Here is a 20,600-nt window from a genome sequence, read left to right on the forward strand (position 1 = left end):
GGGGAGCTTCATTCTTTTAAAAACCATATGTAATTTTCAAACTTCAGAGATTCTACTTGTGTATTGGTTTCCTTCTAAGACATCACACAAGCAACCTGTTATCTAACAAACACAGTGTCTTTCCAGATTGCCATGGATCGTTGTGTAAAAGCTGATGCAAACTTTCCTTCTCCAAACCCCTTCTCCATATGGTAGCTAGGCAGCTACAACAGAAATAGTTCTCTTATACGAGCTGTCCACTACTTGCCATTGGCAGGACCTTTAATCTGCTTCCCTAACATCTAATCAAGAAAGTTGTAGTGACTGCAGAGGACTTCTTTTTTTACATTTCTGTAAATACACTCCAATGTTGTCTTAATGTACTTGTTATTTATATCTCTCTGTGCATACTGAGGCTGGAAAATACAGATTATCTCTGCAGGGACAGTTCTATTTATTTGATCATTTAATATCTCTACATTTCTACAACTGCAGAGATTTTCTTGGAGATCATCCTCACCAAACTCCAAGTGATTCTTGGCATCTTCCTGTCAAATGTAAATGCAGATATGGGAGTTCTATTTTCCTTCTGCAGGTCCTTTTCTGCTCTTCTCTGGACATTCTATGTGCATTTCATACTGCTTGAGTTCTCACTTTACTTTCTCCTCTATTCTGCCACCCATGGAATTCAATGGGTTAGAAAGCTACTTGGAGATTCCAGACAAGATTCCATAGCCCGCCCCCCAGCAATTATTTCTAAGCCTATAAATACTATCAAACCTAAGTTCAAACTCTTCTCTCCCCGTTTAGTGCTATTCTGAAGAAGCACCATTAGCATAAAAGAAGATTCCAGCTATGACATTCGTTATTTTTCCCTCCTTTTCAGCTGTTTTCATGTCCGAATCACAGACTGATCTTTACTAACATCTGAATGTTAAAAGCCAAAAGACTGTAACGAATTCAGATGTACTCATCAAATGGAAGGCAGAAGCAGGAGAACGATCTCTGAAGCTACCACCACGTGTTGGCTGAGACGAGAGCTAAGAATTGTGTTCCTTAAAAGATCACAGAGCTGCATTCCTGTGTCAGCAGATCAAGTTGGTGATTTTGAAAGAATGCAAACAAGGTGCAAAACCATTTTAGCTATTTTCTTAATATTTTCCAAAATATTCCAGAAATTATTACCTAACCACTTTTGCCACAATTTATCCTGTCCACGATAATCTATTTTAAATTTTCCCCTCATTACAACTTCTCATCAGTTTAAGTCTACATGTATTAAACCAAATAAATGCCAACACTAATGCTTGGAAATTAACACCAATTAATCTTGTCTCTGTAGCTCTGATTAGCCGTTTTCACGGTTTCTAAATTTGGAATAAGAAATCACCACAGAATGAATTCAGTACTGTAACAAATGACCAAAAAAAAGAGAATCTGACTTTATTCAGACTCCCATTAAGAGATGCCTTCATAAAGTCTTCTGAAAGGATCTCTGACTAAATGAGATTTTTGCCCCCATTATGCAACCCAACGTCTTTTTTCAGTATGTAATACTGGCTACTTCTAGTTTTATCAATAATTTCCTTGCTGCTTCACAGCTGACATAATAGAAACCTTCACATTCTCATCATTTCCCATTAATATATTTTGAAGTGTTCTGAGAAATACAGCGGTTCAAAGAGCAGTGAAAGAGAATGAAACAAAAATCACCACAAAACCTTAATAGCTTAATTTTTCAGGGGGAGTGTGTGGAGGTACCATTAGTTTCCCAATATTCTGAGCACTAGCGAGCAATGCAACACATTTTGCTCCATTTTCTTTGAGTTAGTATTCAACATCTGATGGATTTGAGCCTCTCTGCTCAACTCACCTTGTGAGTCTATGGTAAATTTTCCCTTTGTTATCAAATGGGCTCAAGTGCTACCCACTACTTGCTCCAGCAGGTCTTCTGTATAAGCAGGACCATGCTACATTTGGGAATCACAAAATCAGAGGATCACAGGGGCTGGAAGGGACCTCTGGCAATCACCAAGTCCAACCCTCTGCTAATGCAGGTTCCCTATTTGTCTGCTGCTTTCCTAAGTCACTTGTAATATTTGCATGTTATAATCCTTGTTGTCTTTCATGAGAATGGCATGCGCTCATGTGAACACAATACTTTTCTACAAGCCTCACTCCTAAAAATAAGATTGATCATTCAGCACAGTCAGCTGGTGGGAAGTTTACGACTGGAAGCAGTTGGCTTAAAATTTATTACCCACACGTCAGCATTCCTGCTATTACTCTTGGACTTGCAAAACCCATCAAGCTGATGTTTGATCAAAGGAAATAATAAAGAAGCAGAAATCCAGTTCCAAAATGCAGACCCAATATTATAATTCACAGAATATCTTATATATATATAAAAAAAAGTTAACGTATTGAAGTGCCTGCAGTATAATAGTCTTTGTGTGACAGGAGTAGCAGTGAACACCTAACAGGAGAGATTAGATCGTATCTCCGATTACTTGCAGCCACTCCAAGGAAGTTAATGATTCCTACAGATCTGTATCAACACAGCTGATATCCCCACAGCCATCTTTTCATAAATGGGAGAGAAAGAAACACGCTCCAACAGATGTGCATTCCACACTATGGAAAATGCATTAAGAGAAGCTAAAGATGCAGCACTGAGACCTTGTAAGCCTTTCAACAGTTACTAAAATAAATATAAAGCCACATACACAGGCACAGAGGACATTTCTTTGGAACACATCTTGTCTTCCCTCCTAATGAAGTACATTAAAAACTATTGTAATGTGACAGCGAAAATAAGGTGATGTTTATGAGCTAGACTTTCTCTTGATGTGGGTGGTTACAGATTGCACAGATCCATCTTTGACAGCCATAGGGACACTCACAACTACACACATTTAGTCAACCCTGAAAAGACAGCTCTGCCAGTGGAAATCTAAACTAAGATTTTGTAGGCTGTCCCTCAGCTGTCCTAATGTAATCTGACTGCAGTTTGTTACAGTATTAAGTCCTAATATTGGCACTCGATTACAACCTAAATAATACATCTCTGTATCTACTAAGCTGCAACATAACGAATTAGAAAACTTTATTTCAAGTACTGTATTTAGGTTCTGTATTTTAAGTACTGTATTTAGGTTCTGTATTTTTAAGGGGAACAGTGCCTTCTAAGTAATCAACAGGTGCATGAAAGTAATACTCAAACAGTATGATAACCACATAATGGGTTTCAAACAGTTCCTTTTGTGAAATCTGCAAGAATTAAGTATCATAATTCCTCTGCTAAACTCTTATTGCCATGCAGCTGAATGCAATTAGAGTGTAAGACTAATAGATACTGCTAGACTCCACTGCAGAGAACAGCACGTTCTCTGATCTGTCATTGCCTAAGGGGAGGCAAACTTCTTTCAGTGCTTCAGTTTCTCTAAGCCCACTATGCAACATCGATTACTGATTTATCAGAAGTGAAGGCTAAGGGCAGAACATCTAATTTTGGTGAAAATATTTAGAATTATCCAGAAAGACTACAGTGCTAATACTGCATTGCAATATACATTCCAAAAGGCAGCTGTGGGCCATCGGTGAAAATCCTTGAAGTCTTATTATCTGAATGCCCAAGAAAAGTATTTGACAGTTCTTCAGGATGACCATCAGATGTGTAGCATAATTTTCACATTTAAAATAGTGGAAAAAATCTTTCATTGTTTAACCAGTGGAAAACATTTTGACCTACTGCTGCCTTTAGACTGATTCAGTATTTACTGTGTTTAAGACAAAAAAAGCTCTGAGGGCTATATTATATATATGAAGAACAAACACTTCATCAAGACATATTTCCCTATCATTTTTTAACAGTTATTCTGCTCTGTTTTAACACCAGTCATTGACATTTCAGAGAGGACAGAAATAGGGACTCAGATATTATTTCCTCTGGCTTTCCTCAGGCTGACTGACAAATTCACTTTGTGTCCCAACTTTGAAGGTGTGACTTTGTTTTGACATCCAGCCTTGCTCTTTTCTCTTTCCACCCTTCCTTTTATTTAACTTATTTTCACTCTTTCTATGCATCAACTTGCTTCCACAATGAAAACCTCTGTGTTAAAAAAAAAAAAGTCAGAGCACTTACAACATGTAATTGCTCTACAAAGAACATGGAATTTTAATATCAATGATGTTTTAAAAATGTATTGTAAGAGCTCTCATTTGAAAGCAATTTGGGGTTTGGTGCCTAAGGAGTACAGATGCACTTACCATTATTCATATGCTTTGGAGATTTCTATTTTAATATATCTTCCTAAGTGCACCCTTTAATATGCTTGACTTTAACACCAAAATGGCTACTTAAAAGCATTAATGTTTTGCAATTAGATGTCTCAACCCGCCAAACTGGATTTCCCTGACACTGTTGTGAAGGCTCTGCACCTCTGCATACCACATTGCAGAGTACACACTGGTTGTGCTACATGCACTGGCTGCTCTACCCAGAGACACATCCAGCCTGGCCTTGAATGCATCCAGGGCTGGATGCCCCACATCCCTGGAGGCATTCAGGGCCAGGTTGGATGTGGCTCTGGGCAGCCTGGTCTGGTGGTTGGTGACCCTGCACATAGCAGGGGTTTGAAACTAGACGATCATTGTGGTCCTTTTCAACCCAGGCCACTCTATGATTCTATGGAACATAGAACATGCTTGTATTCAGGAACAATAAAGAATTGAAAAGAAAAAAAAAAAAAACAACAACAAAAACCCAACTATACTGTACTAATATTTATCAAAGACAAAATAAGATCTTAATTCCGTTAGATTGCACATATGGAGAAGCAGAGTAGAACTACAGGAGAATTTTAAGATTCAAAGCCATTGTTTGTTCAAGGTAAAAGGAAAGGTAAAAAGAAAGGTAAAAGAAAAGCAAAAAAAGAAAGATGCGGGATATTGTGAATGCTCTCAGCTTCTTTAGGAGCAGCAGGGTTGGAGAGAACACCCTTCTGACCACTGGGTACCCTTCCTTCTCTGAAAAAAACTGTGACTGTGTTCAAATTGGTGACATTTAGACAGTTACAAAGTCAAAGGTTTCCTCAGTTCACTCCGAAAACACCATTCCTGAGCATCCTGAAGCAGAGCAAAGGCTACCATGCCATTTTGGGAACAGGAATGAAAACTGGCTAACAAGGGTCTGATAAGCAGAATTAAAATTAAGTATCATCCATATAGCACTCTCAAGCTGAAAAACCACTAAGTGCTAAGTATTGATTACCACTTGTCCTGTACTATATTTACCAAGTGAACCAAACCAATGGGATCATCTGATGGGCTAATTATTTATTATGCACTTTTACACAAAAATACAACAGAGTCGCTTAATGGCATGGCTTGAAATTACTTAGGTCCATGCCCTGTGACTCACTCACATGTTAATGAACCCATGAAGTTAATGCAAATAAATGCAGAATTCCCACCAGGTTCATAGTACCCTTAAACGATGATTTCATTTAATTGGAATCAAACAAGAAAATGGAGAGGCTGCAGGACCTCTGTGAATCCAGAGCTTCTGATGGCTTCTACCACAGCACACTGGCTCATCTGCCAACAGATGGAGAGGCAGGACTCCAGCGTGCAGGTGGTCTGTATTTTAGCAGTGACGACAAAATGTTCTTAGAATTCTCATCAGCTGTATGACACAATTCTTCAGGATTCAAAAAGAGTAAGATGAATAAAAAGGTGCAATCTGTGCCATTCATTTATTTTGTTACAAAAGCTACTACCTTTTGAGGCTACGATTAGAGGGAGTGTCCAAATAGGAAACTGCAAATACTCTATTCCAAGAAAGCCTACTTCACATCTGAGGTTTGCAGATCTCAAGGACCAGGAATTGTCGACTCCTATAAACTGAACACCCAGTAGCCAGCCACTAGCATACACAGATGGGCAAACACAGCTGCCATGTACGTTTATCACTGTGCAGCAAAGAGTACTGCGAACCCAATACAGTACTAGCTACCTGTTTTAGACAGTTTGCCGGTACTTCTGTTACTTGATGAGCTATCTCCTCTTGTCAGGACGGTTATGCCACCAAAACTTGCTGTCTTTGTTATGGCTGGCTTCAAATTTCGATTTGAACTGTCCGAGTCTGTGCTGCTCCATGGCCTCTGGTGGTCTGTCCATTTCAATTCATTCTCCGTGCTGCTCTGCCGACTGCCAGATGCCTTCCCTGTGCTATCTCTGTTCCCCCTGCGGACATCAGAAAACAAAGATTCATACACAAACAAAAAGACTGTCAGGGCAGAGCCTATCTTTGGGTACCCTGCAGTGAGCCAACTAAAGAAAAAGGAAGTACTCTGCATTTACAAAAGCATGCCTAGAAGGGGGAATTTGACCCCAATACTCATCCACCTTGAGAAAATTAACATTGCTGCAACTCTTCTTTACATGCACAGCACTTACCAGTGCTCCCCTTTCCCATACATCCCAGGAGCTTTTCACTAGACAGGACTGATGAAGCAGTATCACACTGGGTGACGTAGCATATCCACTGCCTGTTCACCCACCTACCACCTCAGGCAATTCCTCAACATCTCTCCCTTTGCCATCCATCAACTGTATGGCTTTCCTCACTAACATCACTTGCCCTCTACCTTTGTCTTCACAACTACCCTCTTTATTTCTGTTTTACCTCATCGCTACTCATCTGCTCTGGAAGTCATTCAACCCTCTTCCATGAAGGTGTCTTCATAGAATCATAGAATCACCAAGGTTGGAAAAGACCTAAAAGATCACCCAGTCCAACCGTTCACCTATTCCCAATAGCTCCCACTAAACCATGTCCCTCAACACAACATCCAGCGTTTCCTTGAACACCCCCAGGCTCGGTGACTCCACCACCTCCCTGGGCAGTCCGTTCCAGTGCCTGACCACCCTTTCTGAAAAGTAATACTTCCTCATGTCCAGCCTGAATCTCCCCTGCCGTAGCTTGAAGCCATTCCCCCTGGTCCTATCACTAATGACACGAGAGAAGAGGCCGACCCCCAGCTCACTACAACCTCCCTTCAGGAAGTTATAGAGAGCAATGAGGTCTCCCCTGAGCCTCCTCTTCTCCAGGCTGAACATTCCCAGCTCCTTCAGCCTCTCCTCATATGGCCTGTGTTCCAGACCCCTTACCAGCTTTGTTGCCCTCCTTTGAACCGTTTTCCCACCTTCCCACCATGAGCCCAAACTTTTCAACACTGATGCTCCATTTAGAGACCCCATCAAGTTTGGTTTTCTCCCCTCTATATGCACTAATAACATCATCATGTTCCCCCTCTGCCTGTGTCCCAGCTTTAAGTTGCAAAAAGCTCTGGGTAGAGACTGCCTGTCCTTGAATAGCTGCGGAGCATCCTGAGTACCATGAGTGACAACACAGCAAACTGGGAGCAGACAGCAAAAAACAGCAGAAAATTTGCCTTATTTATGATGAATTACACTGCATTGCTAAAATGACAGAACCAGCATGCCCTACTACGGCTTCGTGCGCTATGACCCAAGTGAGGCTTGCAACACTGACTTTCGGAAGGCTTTCAGAAGACATTTCCCAAAACTCTGTCTTATTCTGCAGTCGTCTCCATCAAAGCACTTTCTAGAAATCAAAAGGATGAGAGTGGATCTATTGCCTTTCCACTCCCTTTCTCCCTGTGAGCGTGGCTCCTGCTCTCTCACTGGAGAACGTGCCAAGCTGTGCCACTCAGGACGAGAAGGAGCAGGGTGCCAAGGACGGGATCAGGCTGGTGCATTCCTTGCCTGCAATCAGAGCCGCACACCCATGTGATCGGCAGCATTTACCTGTTGACCTTTGCTAGACCCAGACAGAGGGAAAACACGAAGAGAAACAGCACAGAAGCAACAACATTAAAAAAAAAAAAAAAAAAAAGGGGAAAAAAAAAAAAGATTTAAAAATTAAAAAAAATAAATTGTCTTTAAGATTTAATTGGAAAGGACAAAAAGTTTATTATTTACAGATGCTTTTGCATTCCTGTGCTTAAACATCAGTAATTCTCTTATTTTTATATTCTAGTGAAAGAAAGGGAGAGAAAACGAATGCTTATGCATCCCCGTTCTCTGTAGTTGCATGTTACACAAAATTCCTACTTGCTCCCCAAACCTGAATAGGTATCATTTATTAAGAGCCTCTGCGTGGATATTTCTGATGCTTCCTCACTCCTGTATGCCCAATCCAAGACCATCAGTTCACCAGGGCTAGCCCAAAGCATGGAGAAGTTTTTCTGCCAGCTCCAGCTCTTCTCCTCCACCCGTGGACTTGTCATCTCCTGTGGCTGCTGTGCAGACATGCACAATTGGCAAACAGATATACACATCAAATAATCCTGTGTCCTCTCACCTCATAGTAAAAATCATGTTAACATAGGTGATACGAGCTTGCAGTGACAAACTATCACTGCTACAAATGCAAACAGCAAATCTGGCCATACCCATGCTCTACTAGATGAAGGATATGCTTCTGAAAGAATTCATTACTTCTGCCTGCTCTGCTTAAAGTTTGTGGCAGCTGATTGGCTTTATAAGCAGCTTGGCATGCCAAACTTTGATTGATTTAAATCTGTTGGTGCTCCTGGCATGGGATGAGAGCCTGTATAAGTTCCTCAGTTGGATCAGGTTGGGTCTTCCACTGCGCAGGTGCTCTCCATGAAAATATGGATTGATTCTTTGTGTCATGGGATGTTCCTTGGGATACAGATTATGACTGAATAGTCTCTGGGCAGATGGAAAAAGGTTTTGGAACAGAAAGGCAATGGAGAAAACTTTTCCCAAGCACTGATGCTTTAAGATAAAGAAAAAGGTTTCACCTCATTACATTTTTATTTCAGCTTTAAATAAAACAAAGAATGGAAAAAATGTCAGGCTGGGCACTAGTCTATGAAAAATGCCTGAACTACAGCTAAATGGACTCCCAGCAGTTACAATAATCCCCAAATTCTGGGAGCCCAAACAGCTGAAAATCTAGATGTGGTTCCGGAGCTGATGATCAGTAAAGCCAAAGGAAAGTGTCCTGCCCTGATCTCCTCATTCAGAGAGCATGGGATAAGCAAGATAAGAACTTCAGTGCTCCCTTCTGGACAGAAAAATGACATACCCATACCCAGGCAAGGTGTCAATGGCAAGGACACAGGCAGAATCACAACTGAGAGTTACTGGGAAACAAATATTAAATAAAGTAAGCCATACAAACCTAAACAGCTGTCTTTTCTTATGGGTATCATTGCATATGCTACTGTCTTCCAAGAGCCTACTGAAAAAATGAAAAGAAAGATCACGGTAACACACACAGTAATACAAATCTATCTTTAAAATTACATGTAGTTTCTAGCAAAATCTTCCATCTTGCCCGCTTAACAGTTAAAAAAGCAAGGCTAAAATTGGCCCCCAAATCCCATTCCCACAACTTGGCAATCAACCAAACATAAGCAATGTCAGCCAGGGAGGCTGAAGGCCATTTAATATTTCCTGTTACCAAGCAAGGTAATTCTCAGAAGCCAAGGAACCATACTTCTACATCTAAAAGAAAATTCATTAGAATGTCACCTAATAGAACATAAAAATGCAAGCCAGCGAAATAGTGCAAGCGTAATTTTAAGTACTTGCTATGTCCCTTGGAAATCTCTGCAGCACAGATAAACGCTCAGGTTCAGCTTTTCAGGTAGACGAAAAAAGGCAAAGCACTTAAACATGTGTGAAACTTCCAACACAGCAAATCCACAAGATTGCTCACGTGCACAGAGCTCAGTATGAGTTTAAGTGTTTCACCTGGCCGATGGCTGTACGGCATGCAGCAAGAAAAAGCAGTGCTCTGATCTTCACCTGAGTGTGCATCCTCACACTTATTCTCCCATTCCCAGGGATAAAAAAGCAGGATTATGGGAGTATCTTCTTTTGGCTTTTCAGGGTTCCTCTGTTAGAATTTTTGTTTATTCTGACAAAATGTATCTTGTGATACAGAAGCAGCAGCTGAGGTAATGTACTGGGCTCTCAGAACACAAGGTGGTTAGGTGGCAGTGGGACATCCTGAGGGATATACCTCCTTCTCCCTTCAGGACCATCCACCAGAAAGGCTGTTTTGTACCGCTACTGAGGAGTCATTTACCATGGGAACAGCCTTACTCATAAATAACAAAAGTAAGGATGTACAGAGATAGAAATACTGTGAAAGATGATCTTCTCGAAGCCAACAATGAACAGTTTTAGAACGTGCGCAGCTCCAGCACTCACCGGTGAAATGCCCAGCATTTTGACTGAAATCCTTATCTGCCATAATGGCATACAGTTCCTAAGATCTTCCATGCTTATTTATGGCTGCTACAGAGCTTTGTTTATCATATACCATCAGAATTAACACACAGTTTCTTCTTCCCTTTGCTTGAAGTGGATTTATTATAAGGAACCTGAAGAACCATCACACAGTAATGCAGTAACAGTTGGCTCAGGTACCATCATTGCATTATTACAATGCAGGACCACAGCAGGCAGGACCTGGGGGACTCCTGAGCCCTCAGCAGCAACAAGCGGCTCAGTGCTGCCATGAAAACTGGGTTAAGCACCAGAAACACAAACACCTTGTTTTGTAAATACCATCATCCAGCTGCTGCTCGAGTGCTTCTGAAAGATCGGTAAGTTAAATTCTGAGGGCACTCCAGAGAGAGATTAGTCACTTGAAATGAAACATTAGATGGGCTTTCTCCTGCACCACCACCCTGCAACCACCTTTTGAAAGTGAAATGCAGAGTATGGGGAAAGCAGCACTAATACCTCACTTATTTGTTCAAACACAGCATTGCAAGGCAACCCCTTCCTCCCCAGCCGTCCCTCCCTCCCCAAAGCAGAAAAACACCACAGCTGTAATGGATTATGAATTTGTTCAGTGCTTTTGGCATTAACAGCTATGGATACACCAAATAGTAAGAGAGAAACAGCTAGAGAAATTAAAAAAAAAAAAAAAAAAAAAAAAGCTGTATTTTTTTTACCTGTTTTCCACAAAAAGGTTTTCCTGGGAGCAAACTGACTGAAAAATAAAAAAGGCATTGTATCAGACGTTCTAGATATGCTCTGCTGTTCCAATTCCTTCCTTGTTTTTAGAATTATCTCCCCTGGTCAGGCATAAGGGGATTTCAATTCATGCATCATTTGCATTTGCAGAAGACAAGAGGGGAAAAAAGGTCAAGAATGAGGTCAGGCCAGTAAAATAAATTCCATGCATTACAACACATTGCCAACAAGGGGTCTCAGTTTGGAAACAAACTGAAACTTCTCAGCCCTGAGATCAGAAGAAGGTGGACTGTGCAAAATGCTGGTGATTCAAAGGGAAAAACATTTTGCCTACATAAAGCGAGTTTCCACAAGTCTGCCCTACCACCCAGAAATAAGATTGCAGAATAGCACAGAGCTGCAGGTAGGGAAGACAAACAGGAGGAGAGCATGCAAAGTCAACAAAGTTCTTGAAAGGGAGAGAAGATACTACAGCACTTAGAGATACTAAGTGATTTTGCGTGGAGAGGAAGCAGCCATACCCACATCGAGATATAAAATGAGGGTGATATTAATAATAATAATATCAGTAATAAAATCTATTGCAAAAATGCTTCTCTGCTGGAGGACTTAGATGACTTAGACCCCGAGAAAGGTGAAGGGCTCGGAAGAAATAAATCCTATTGGCAAGTGTGTAATTCTTCAGGCATTACTTAATTTTTTTATGCAGAGAAATGAAGCTGTGCTCAATTTCCCATGAATAATTCTCCCACTTGGATTTTTTCCATTTCCCTCCCATTTCATGTTCGCTACACAAAGTGCCTCGCAGCTGCCATTGGATTATATCTCCATGAGGTACAGAAGAAAGGACAGTCAGTACTCATAAAGAATTTAAACAAAAGGAAAGCAAGGGGTTGAGGACACCACAGCTCATGGCCATCCCCTCCACAACAATGGGACTCAGCTCAAAGAATAATGGCACACCATCATTACTGGTGTCACCTTCTACTTATACAGGAGATGTGTGAACTCAGCCCTGAGGACACAGCACAGTTTCTCTTCAGCACTGCCATTTACCCACCCAGCACCTGATCCAGGGATGCTGTATGGAGCAGGCACCTGCCTGGTGAATGCTTCTCAGGCAGGCTTCCAGCCTGTGCCCCAGCTGAATGTGAGGAAATCCAGAGGAATCGAATGCACAGGGATCTGGGCTGCAGTGGTGGCAAGCACATCTCATTAGCACAAAACCTAGGCATTTCAGGGCCAAGGTTTCCATCGCCAGGGATTGGCTGCAGCAGACCTAGGACTCCATCCCAGGCTAAGAAGAGATGTGAACTATTCCACTGGGATCCTTTGCACAGCTACAACACTTCATCTGCTCCCATTATATGTTCCTCATTCACAAGCTTTCATCAACAGTTGGAGGCTACGTGAGCTTGAGCACAGTCTAACAACTTTGAAGTCTACTGAAATCCCCCTGTAGGTTTGTACCACCTCCACCACGAGGCAGCATCTTTTCTTTATTTCTCAATATGGGCATAGGCTGAAAAGACAGGCACTTTCTTCATGATGTTACTCTTACTGTTAAAAAATCTGATGGCTAAGCAGCTCTGGATAGCAGTTCAGCTACTACAAGGCCATGACTCACCTTCCTGATCTACAGCATCAATAAGCTTTCCTAGTACTTTCAGTTGAGCCTTAAGTACACACACAGATGTTGTGAAAAAAAGGTTTTTAAAACTCTTGGCTCTTTTACACCAAACAAAGACACTGACAACAAATCTACTAAAGGAAAAAAGGTTATGCAAGATCACCTACAAATTCACCTCCTCAGGGACTTCTGCACGCAAGATTTCCATTAAGGTTCTCTTTATGACTAACAGTCACTTATGAAACTAGTCTTTCATTCCATAATTTCCCAGAACCTTTTTAAGTCTCAACTGGAAGACGTGCTTCAGCTCTGTCAAGCACAAGGTATACTGGGGGTTGCTGTTCTTGTTTTCAATTACATTAGCCTGCATAGATAACAATTAACATGCAGCAATATCCTGCAGTGGATACCATCAGGCAATCATCTGCATGTGAGTTAATGAGATTTGATACATCTCAGGCTTACAACTAATGCTAATTGCTTGATCTGCAGCAAAAAAGGGGGGCTCTGTACAGCCATACTGCAGTCTTGATACCTGTGGGTTTATGCTAGCCAACAGAAGGCATTTCCTGGTTTTGTCCATTTTAAAACCTTTTCTTCCCACTCTTTTTACAAGATAAGACAAGGATAAAGCCAGCTTTTCAAACATTCCTTCAGTGACTCCTGAATCAGGGAGCAGTGAAGATCCTCCACGCTTTCTTAATCAGAGGAATCATTATTTTACCTGAAGGATCTGGCCCTTCAAAATATATTGCTTAGTCAAAAACAGCTGTAACAATTAACAGCCAAAAATAAAAACTGTGATGTATTTCCTTTATTAAGTACCCTGTGCAACACGGACAATTCCAGCATTTGTGTAACTAATAAAGCATCTACATTTTTCAGTGAATACACAATAATTGCTAGAGAATACGTTGATGAACAGTGAATGGTTCTTACGTGATTCTGGCTCATGAGGTTATACATTGCATTAACCTCAAAAAATGAAATTTCCCCTAAGTAATTTAATTGCTTGTCTCTAGAATCAATTTTCTGCATGCTTAAAAGCCAAACTTACTGCGCCATTTACATATACATTCAGGATTCTGAGTTAAATCTATAATTCATATTGATGTGTATGGAAAGAGTAACATACACCTTTCTTTCCTTTAAGATTTTAGTAATTATTATTTTCCTCAGGGAATTACTCTTCAATGCAACAAAAGCAACTGAAGCAGCCTAGATGAGAAACTTCTTTTTAAGACCTGAATACTCCAGGTCCTATGTGCACTTGGTCATAAAAATGACAAGCTGTTGTAAAGCTGGGTTTACAGTAAAAATGAGTTTATGATAGAAAGGTTGCAGGCCTTACAACTGAAAAATAACCTTGAGCGTAACAGAGCTCATGCAGTGCTGGCTCAGTGCTACAGCAACCTACAAGTTTAGGAGGTACGTGCTTAGCAGTTCCTATTGCAGTGAACTGATCTAATACACTCACTCTTTACCCACCCTTTTATTAAGTTACGTCATTAACATGCTTCTCTCAGTCCCTGCCACCTGCTATGACTCTACATGACAGGAGTCATTAGAACCTCCAGCTTTCCTTATCAAAATTTATGATAGCCAACACAGCAGATGGAAAATTTGACAGGGAGTATAATTTAGACTGACTAATATCAGACTAATCATCATGAGGACTATCATAATGATAGCATTATTCATGAACGTATTTATTTTAAACTTGGAAATGAAGATATCTGGTGCACTGGAGTGCTGCAAAAATCAAAGGAAGGGCAAGGAAGCTTTCTGTTGCTCAACATGGGGGGAGCAGGTTAAGGTATTTTTCACATACTTGACACATGCGCAGGACTCTCTGCCTCTGTCACCAGATTCCCTTTTTCTCCTAAATTTTGCTCTGAATTCTGATAGTAGGGTTGATCTACCTTCCACAGAGTTTGGGATTCTTGAGGCATATTTTCAGTGATGCTAGGTGCAACAAGGAATGGCTGCACCTTCACTGCTGCCCTATGGAGACTTCTCATGCAAGTCCTCTTCATGCATGCTCTAATTAGAGTGAAATATCCGTAAACCATTTTCTAAGGATCACAAGCAAGGCATGGATAAAGGCTTGACTACAGGAGTGTAAATAGCATACAGGTAATAAAAATACCACATGATTAATTCTTCATACTATGATTAATTCTTCTCTGTCTTTCTACATCTGTAATTTGCAAGATGACAAGGCTTACGTGCTTAGGTACCTACCTCAGAAACTTGGGGAAAATGGATTTACAAATGATTGCAGAGTTCTTTAAACTAAAAAGTCCTACATGCAGCAAGTGGTTACCTACAACAGGAAACCACACTTGTCCTTCCTAAAATGAACCAGAACGTAACACTGTCCACCACCACAACCTCACAGTGCCTCACTATGAGGAGTGCTCCACTCAAAAAAGCTCAGCTAAGAAACAAATTCCTGTTAATATTATCAGTACAACTTGCTGAAATTCAGTGCAACATGGCGTATTGCTGGCTCACTAGCACCTACAACAGCAGAGAGAGAGACCAAATGAGTGGATATGAGAGAGAGAGGGAGAGATCTACATTGCTATCTGGAAACATGTTCACTCTACATCCATATAGGATGCCTGCCACAACCAGACCGTTGCTTGGACCTTGCTAACCCAACAGACCACAACATCCTCCAACTGTGAGCAACTCAAAGCTCACCACTTGCCCTCAAAGCTCAACGGTCTAAAAATAAGAACACCAGCACATTGGGGAGCAAGTTCCAGCACACCTCTCCAGCCATCTGCTTCCCAGCCTGGCATTTCTAGCTGCTGCTTTTTTAACAACCTTTTGCCTCATTCGCAGTCTGCTTCAAAACCCAAAGATTTTTTGGTTTTGCACAAGTTCCTTTGTAATACACCAGAGACAGAATCTTTCATACAGAAGACAGGTTGCAAAAAGAGGCTCATGAATGACTCACTAACTCTACTGTACATACCGTGACAGTATGCACATCAGACCCACGTGCTGAAAGCATAACATAAACTGAAGGGCTTCTGTTTTTCTGCAACTTTCTCTAGTCTAGAAGGAAAAAGCCAGGCTAAAAACATTCAGATGTGGCAAGCTACTTATTAACGAGCAAAACTTACTCATCACAAATGAGACAACACATACCTTAACACCATAGAACATATTCTCCTAAAACAAAAAGTAACTTGGATGTGTGGAACTCCAAAACCAGAGCAAAATGAAAGGTTATCTTAGACAACAGCATAAGTCCTGCAACACAGGAACAGTTTTAATTTAAAAGGACACTGCCAAATATGATTCAGTACGTTTTAATTGGTTTTGTTCCCATCTTCCTCTAAGTGGCAGAGCTCCCACAGAGATGTGAGATAAAACAAAATGGTAACTACCCCCACTTCCTTTTTTTCCCTCTCTCCTTTTAGGATCCCTTCATTACAGTAGGACAGCAAATTGTAATTTTCTTTTTTCAAGGAACATAAAGTGGAGTTCATAGATGTGCCAAATTTAAATGTTTTCCCCTAGAAACGTAGCTTTGTTAGTTAAACTTTTTAAAAAGTTTTTTTTTTCAAGTTTTTTTTTTTCTTTTTTTTTTTTTTGCAAGACCTATTTCATTTTATTCTATTCATGCTACAATCACCAGCAGGACTCCTTCTGACGGCAGAAATAATCAGCCTTTTCAGAAAACCTGTGCAGCTCCACATTTACCACTGACTTTTCTTTGTCCTCAGTGTCTCAGTTGTACAGCAGTGGTCCAAAGCACATAACCATCAGGTGGCTCTGCTGAATGCTACTTGAAAAAAAGTGTGATTTGGCTTGAGGTATATGAAATAATACGGCTATTTGAGATCATTGAGAGTGTCCATTTAAATCACTGCTCTTTGGTTGGAAAAAGAGAAAGAAGAAGAAAACCTCGACCACACAAACATGAACATTCAAAGGAACAGGATAAGCACTTCTCAGACAACATGCTGGGCTTCCTCTTTCTTCTGCCCATATCCCTGCAACTCTCAGTGTCTCCTCCTCCTCCAGAAAGCAACCTCAGCACCTGAAGCTTCTCTCAGAGCCTTTCCCTGCCACCTCCAGCTCATGGTGCAAATCCAGCATTCACATTGCAGGGGCAGTGCTGGCTGGCTACCGAGAAAGGTATGGCACTAAAGAGGCAAGGAAAACAACTACTCACATCTTGTGCAAATATTCTCTCCCTCACTCTCTGATACTCCTCTTCTCTCTCTTCAATTGATTTACTTCGTCTGTCATCTCTAAATGGAAGAATTCTGTTTTGCTGAGCAGAAAAAAAACCAGGAGGGTTATATAAGTTGAGCTGTTAAAAACTGCCATTAAGAAACTGTCAGCTGAGAATAATCAATGTTCACTCAAACAAACGAACCATGAAAATGATAGCTTTCACTCCTAGGGCACCCGAGGGCTCCCAGGCAGATGCTGCCCATGGAGCCCAGGGCTGAGAGGAGGCCTCCTGCCCGATGCCTGCAACCCACAGCCCTAAATCCACCTGTTGTCACCCCAAGCCTTTGCTTCTGACCATCTCTCAGCTATCCTAGCGGCCACGAGATGGGAGGGCAGGCAGCACCTATGAGATCAAGGAAGAAAGGAGGGAAACCAGGCAGTAAGACCTAAGTTGTGAGCTCTAAAAGAAGCCCACCAAAAGCTCGCTTACTAAGGAGAAGTCCCAAGTGCTTTGTACAAGAATTTTAACTATTTCCATGACATAAGGAACCCCCTAATTTCATTTTCACTGGGAAAAGCGTGGCCCTTTTTGCCTAGCAATAAACCAGAGTGCAGGAAGTGACTGTGGCCTGGGGAGGGAGGGAAGAGAGGAGGGCGCCCAGCAAGAAGCTCTTCGTTTGTGGTTACATTACGGGCACTGCTCTCCTCCATCCACTCAGCACTCTATGATTGGTCATGCTGTGTTCCTTCAGCTGAACCCCATGTTCACCGCACCCTGAAAATGCCTGAGAGTTGACGTCTAAGCCAACTGAGATGCAGCCTAACTGCAAGGCTGCCAGATACGATGTGGAGACAAGGGAAACAAAAAAGAAAGGAAAAATCAGTCCTTTACTGAAAACATGAAGGAGAGTGGCAATGAGAGACTCACTAGAGCAGGTACCTCCAACAAACACAACCTGAGCAAAGAAAACACACACAGTCTTCTTACCTGGGAGAACTTTCTCAAAATAGCAATTTGTATTGGAACCTTTTTTGCTTTTCTTTTTTTTCTTTTTTTTGTTGTTGTTGTTATTAATATGTTCCACGTACACAGCTTGCACGAGACCGGAACAGCACAACACTGAGTAAAGGCAGCACAAAGCCACGTGCTCCCCTGGTGCTCCCTACACATCGCTCACCTCCAGCAATGCTGCGTTATGGGATGAGCAACACGGGGACTCTGGTGCTGCGGAGCATGCACAACAAGCAGGTCAGTCACACAGACAGTAACACACGGTGAGGGCAGGGGCGGGGGGGAGGGAGCTAATAGATGGGACTGATTCATTTTTGGTCAAAACTTATTTTAGGATAGTTTAAAAATCAACCTGGCCTCACCATTGCATGTTTGTTTGGGGCTTTTTTGTTTGTTTGTTTGTTTGTTTTCTCCTTTTTGGGCTACACCAGTTTATCATCGGTCCGTACTGAAATCCAGCTCCGAATGGATGGGTACAACTGAAGGAGCAAGCTGTAGGGAGCGGAACAGCTGCCATCGTTAGGCGACACATGGAGAAATGCGACCAGCACGGCCTTCCCACGCAGCCCGAGCCTCGGCGTTCCCCCCGTGGGCATGCAGCACGTCCTGCCAAGCAAACCGCCCATGCAGACCCACACGCTGCCACGGCGCAAGCGGCCGCGCAGGGCTCGGAGCTGCTGCGGGGCAAAGAGCAGCGGGGGGGAGAGGAGAGCAACAACAAAAGAACAACAATAACATCAGTCAGCCCGCCTCCAAAACAAAAGAAAAGAACAGAACAAAATTTCAGCCACTCTCGAGCCGAGAACCAACCTGATTGTCTTCTTTATCAATACTAGAGTTATCTCGCTTCAAGATAAATCGCTTCTGGGATTCTTCACCTTTTTCATCTTTTAAATGTTCAGAAAACCTTTGCTCTGGTCTGCCAGCAAAGTAAAACATAGCAATAAAAAAATCTTTCTTTCGGCTTTAGTTCGATCTTTATTTTCTCAGTGCTCTTTGTTTTCACAGAGGCATTCAGTGCAAAACCAGTCAACATTGGTACTCATCGTGAGATGCGTCCTATAGCAGCCTGGGGCCAGCCCTGCTGCTAACTGTTATTGCCATAAACAGCTTTTGTTGTTGTTATGTAGTGAGGAGCGAGAATTCACCGAAATATTTCTCTCTCCTCTCTGCGACCGAAGGACAGCAAAACAAATTAACATGCTGCATGTTAATTTGGCTCCTTCAGTAGCAGGGATCTCCAGCAACGCAGGCAGCTTTGTGGCACCGAACCACCTTTGCAAGTAATGCAAAACTGATCGAAATCTTAAGAGCAAAAGCAAGAGCTTCTTATTCCTAACAAATAAAACCATAACCGGAGGGACTGATGGTATTTTGCTAAACAAGTAATTATCTCATCACCGTTAAGTGAGGAAAATATTCCACGAGAGTCACAGAGTATCAATTAGTTCACTGAACCCATCCAGACATTTATTTTTTAAGAGCCAAACTGTACAAATTAGAAGCTTCACATTTTTAGGTTCCTAAGCCAAGAGGAGCTGTTCCATGTTCCCCACGTTCACACCTTGTACAAAAAGCAAACAGCAAGAAACATCTTGTGTTACTGAGGTGGCCACTGCCATCCCTTGTAGCTGACAACAACTCCAGGATGTGCCAACTCCTGGACCCCAACCCATAATAACATGTTGTGTCCCACTGATTTCAGCAGGGTGACCGACGGTCTGGAGACATGAAGAGCTGGAATTCATATGCTATCAACCACTGATAAATCACAAACTGGTTTTGAAAAGCTGAAGGAGCACAGACTGCTTCCAGCAGTGGCACCCTGAGGAGATGCTTGTGCCTACTGAACAGACCTCCACAAACCAGGCACAAAACTGCCACCGACAGAAGAAGGCAAAGGTGGAGCTGAGAGAATTCAGTGACTTCATAAGTAACGTCTGAAGGCTCTCTGCAAACTCTGAAATGAAAGTCTCAGCTTTGCTTTATTCCAGAGTGGAAAATTAAATCTTGGGTGAGATCAGCCACCATTTTGTTGTTGTATCGCTCAGATTTGTATTTAACTAATTAGCAGCGTATTTCTAATCAAAAGACAGCACATATTCATGCCATAATTACAGTCCACTGCAATTCACCATCAGGTACGTAGGAAACATTTATAATGAACTGTTGAAAATTTAGAATTAAGATACAGCAGCTCTCCTGCCTCACTTTCTGTATCAATTCCACAAATTTCCTCTTCTGGGCACAATTTGCATTCTGATGACAAAGCAACAAAACACAATGGCCAGATCTTCACAGACTTTGAGTGTTACAACATTCTGCCCATCAGCTGGAGGTGTTGGCACTTGCAGATATTGGGCCCACAATGCGGAAGTCAACAGACTCTGCAGATGCCCTTAGAGTCACGGAATCATTTAGGTTGGGAAAGACCTTTGGGAACACCAAGTCCAACCATCAGCACAGCCAACCAAGTCTCTTTGTTGACCCAAAGGAGCTTGGCTTTTTACAACAGTTCCATGACACCATGGGTTGCTAAAGGCAGAGGTGGTTTGTCTTACCAGAAATGCTACAAAATCCAATTAATGGACTGCTAGGTGGCTTGTTCTGCCTTTGTTCTCATGAATAAGCACTGTATCTATACGCTTAGAACAGAGGATGAGCACCTGCAGATACTCTGCTTTGAAATCACCAACTGAAAAATGCTGTTTTTCTCGTTTTGTGGCTTAG

At 41.8% G+C, this 20,600-nt stretch overlaps 1 protein-coding gene across 1 annotated transcript in view; it reads right to left on the reverse strand.

Moving 5' to 3' along the window:
• The window catches only part of ARPP21 (cAMP regulated phosphoprotein 21), a 100,670-nt gene that overhangs the window by 54,146 nt on the left and 25,924 nt on the right, over positions 1-20,600 (reverse strand). Inside the window, exons 11-15 of the mRNA XM_042817506.1 lie at positions 18,681-18,789; positions 16,854-16,955; positions 11,007-11,044; positions 9,218-9,277; positions 5,996-6,225 (exon numbers count right to left, since the gene is read on the reverse strand). Of these exons, the coding sequence (XP_042673440.1) occupies positions 5,996-6,225; positions 9,218-9,277; positions 11,007-11,044; positions 16,854-16,955; positions 18,681-18,789 (539 nt within the window). The remainder of the gene's footprint in view (positions 1-5,995; positions 6,226-9,217; positions 9,278-11,006; positions 11,045-16,853; positions 16,956-18,680; positions 18,790-20,600) is intronic.

The sequence above is a fragment of the Centrocercus urophasianus genome, unplaced genomic scaffold, assembly GCF_019232065.1.
Source record: "Centrocercus urophasianus isolate 14NV4802_14NV808 unplaced genomic scaffold, USGS_Curo_1.0 seq_16, whole genome shotgun sequence".
Classification (NCBI taxonomy): Eukaryota; Metazoa; Chordata; class Aves; order Galliformes; family Phasianidae; genus Centrocercus; species Centrocercus urophasianus.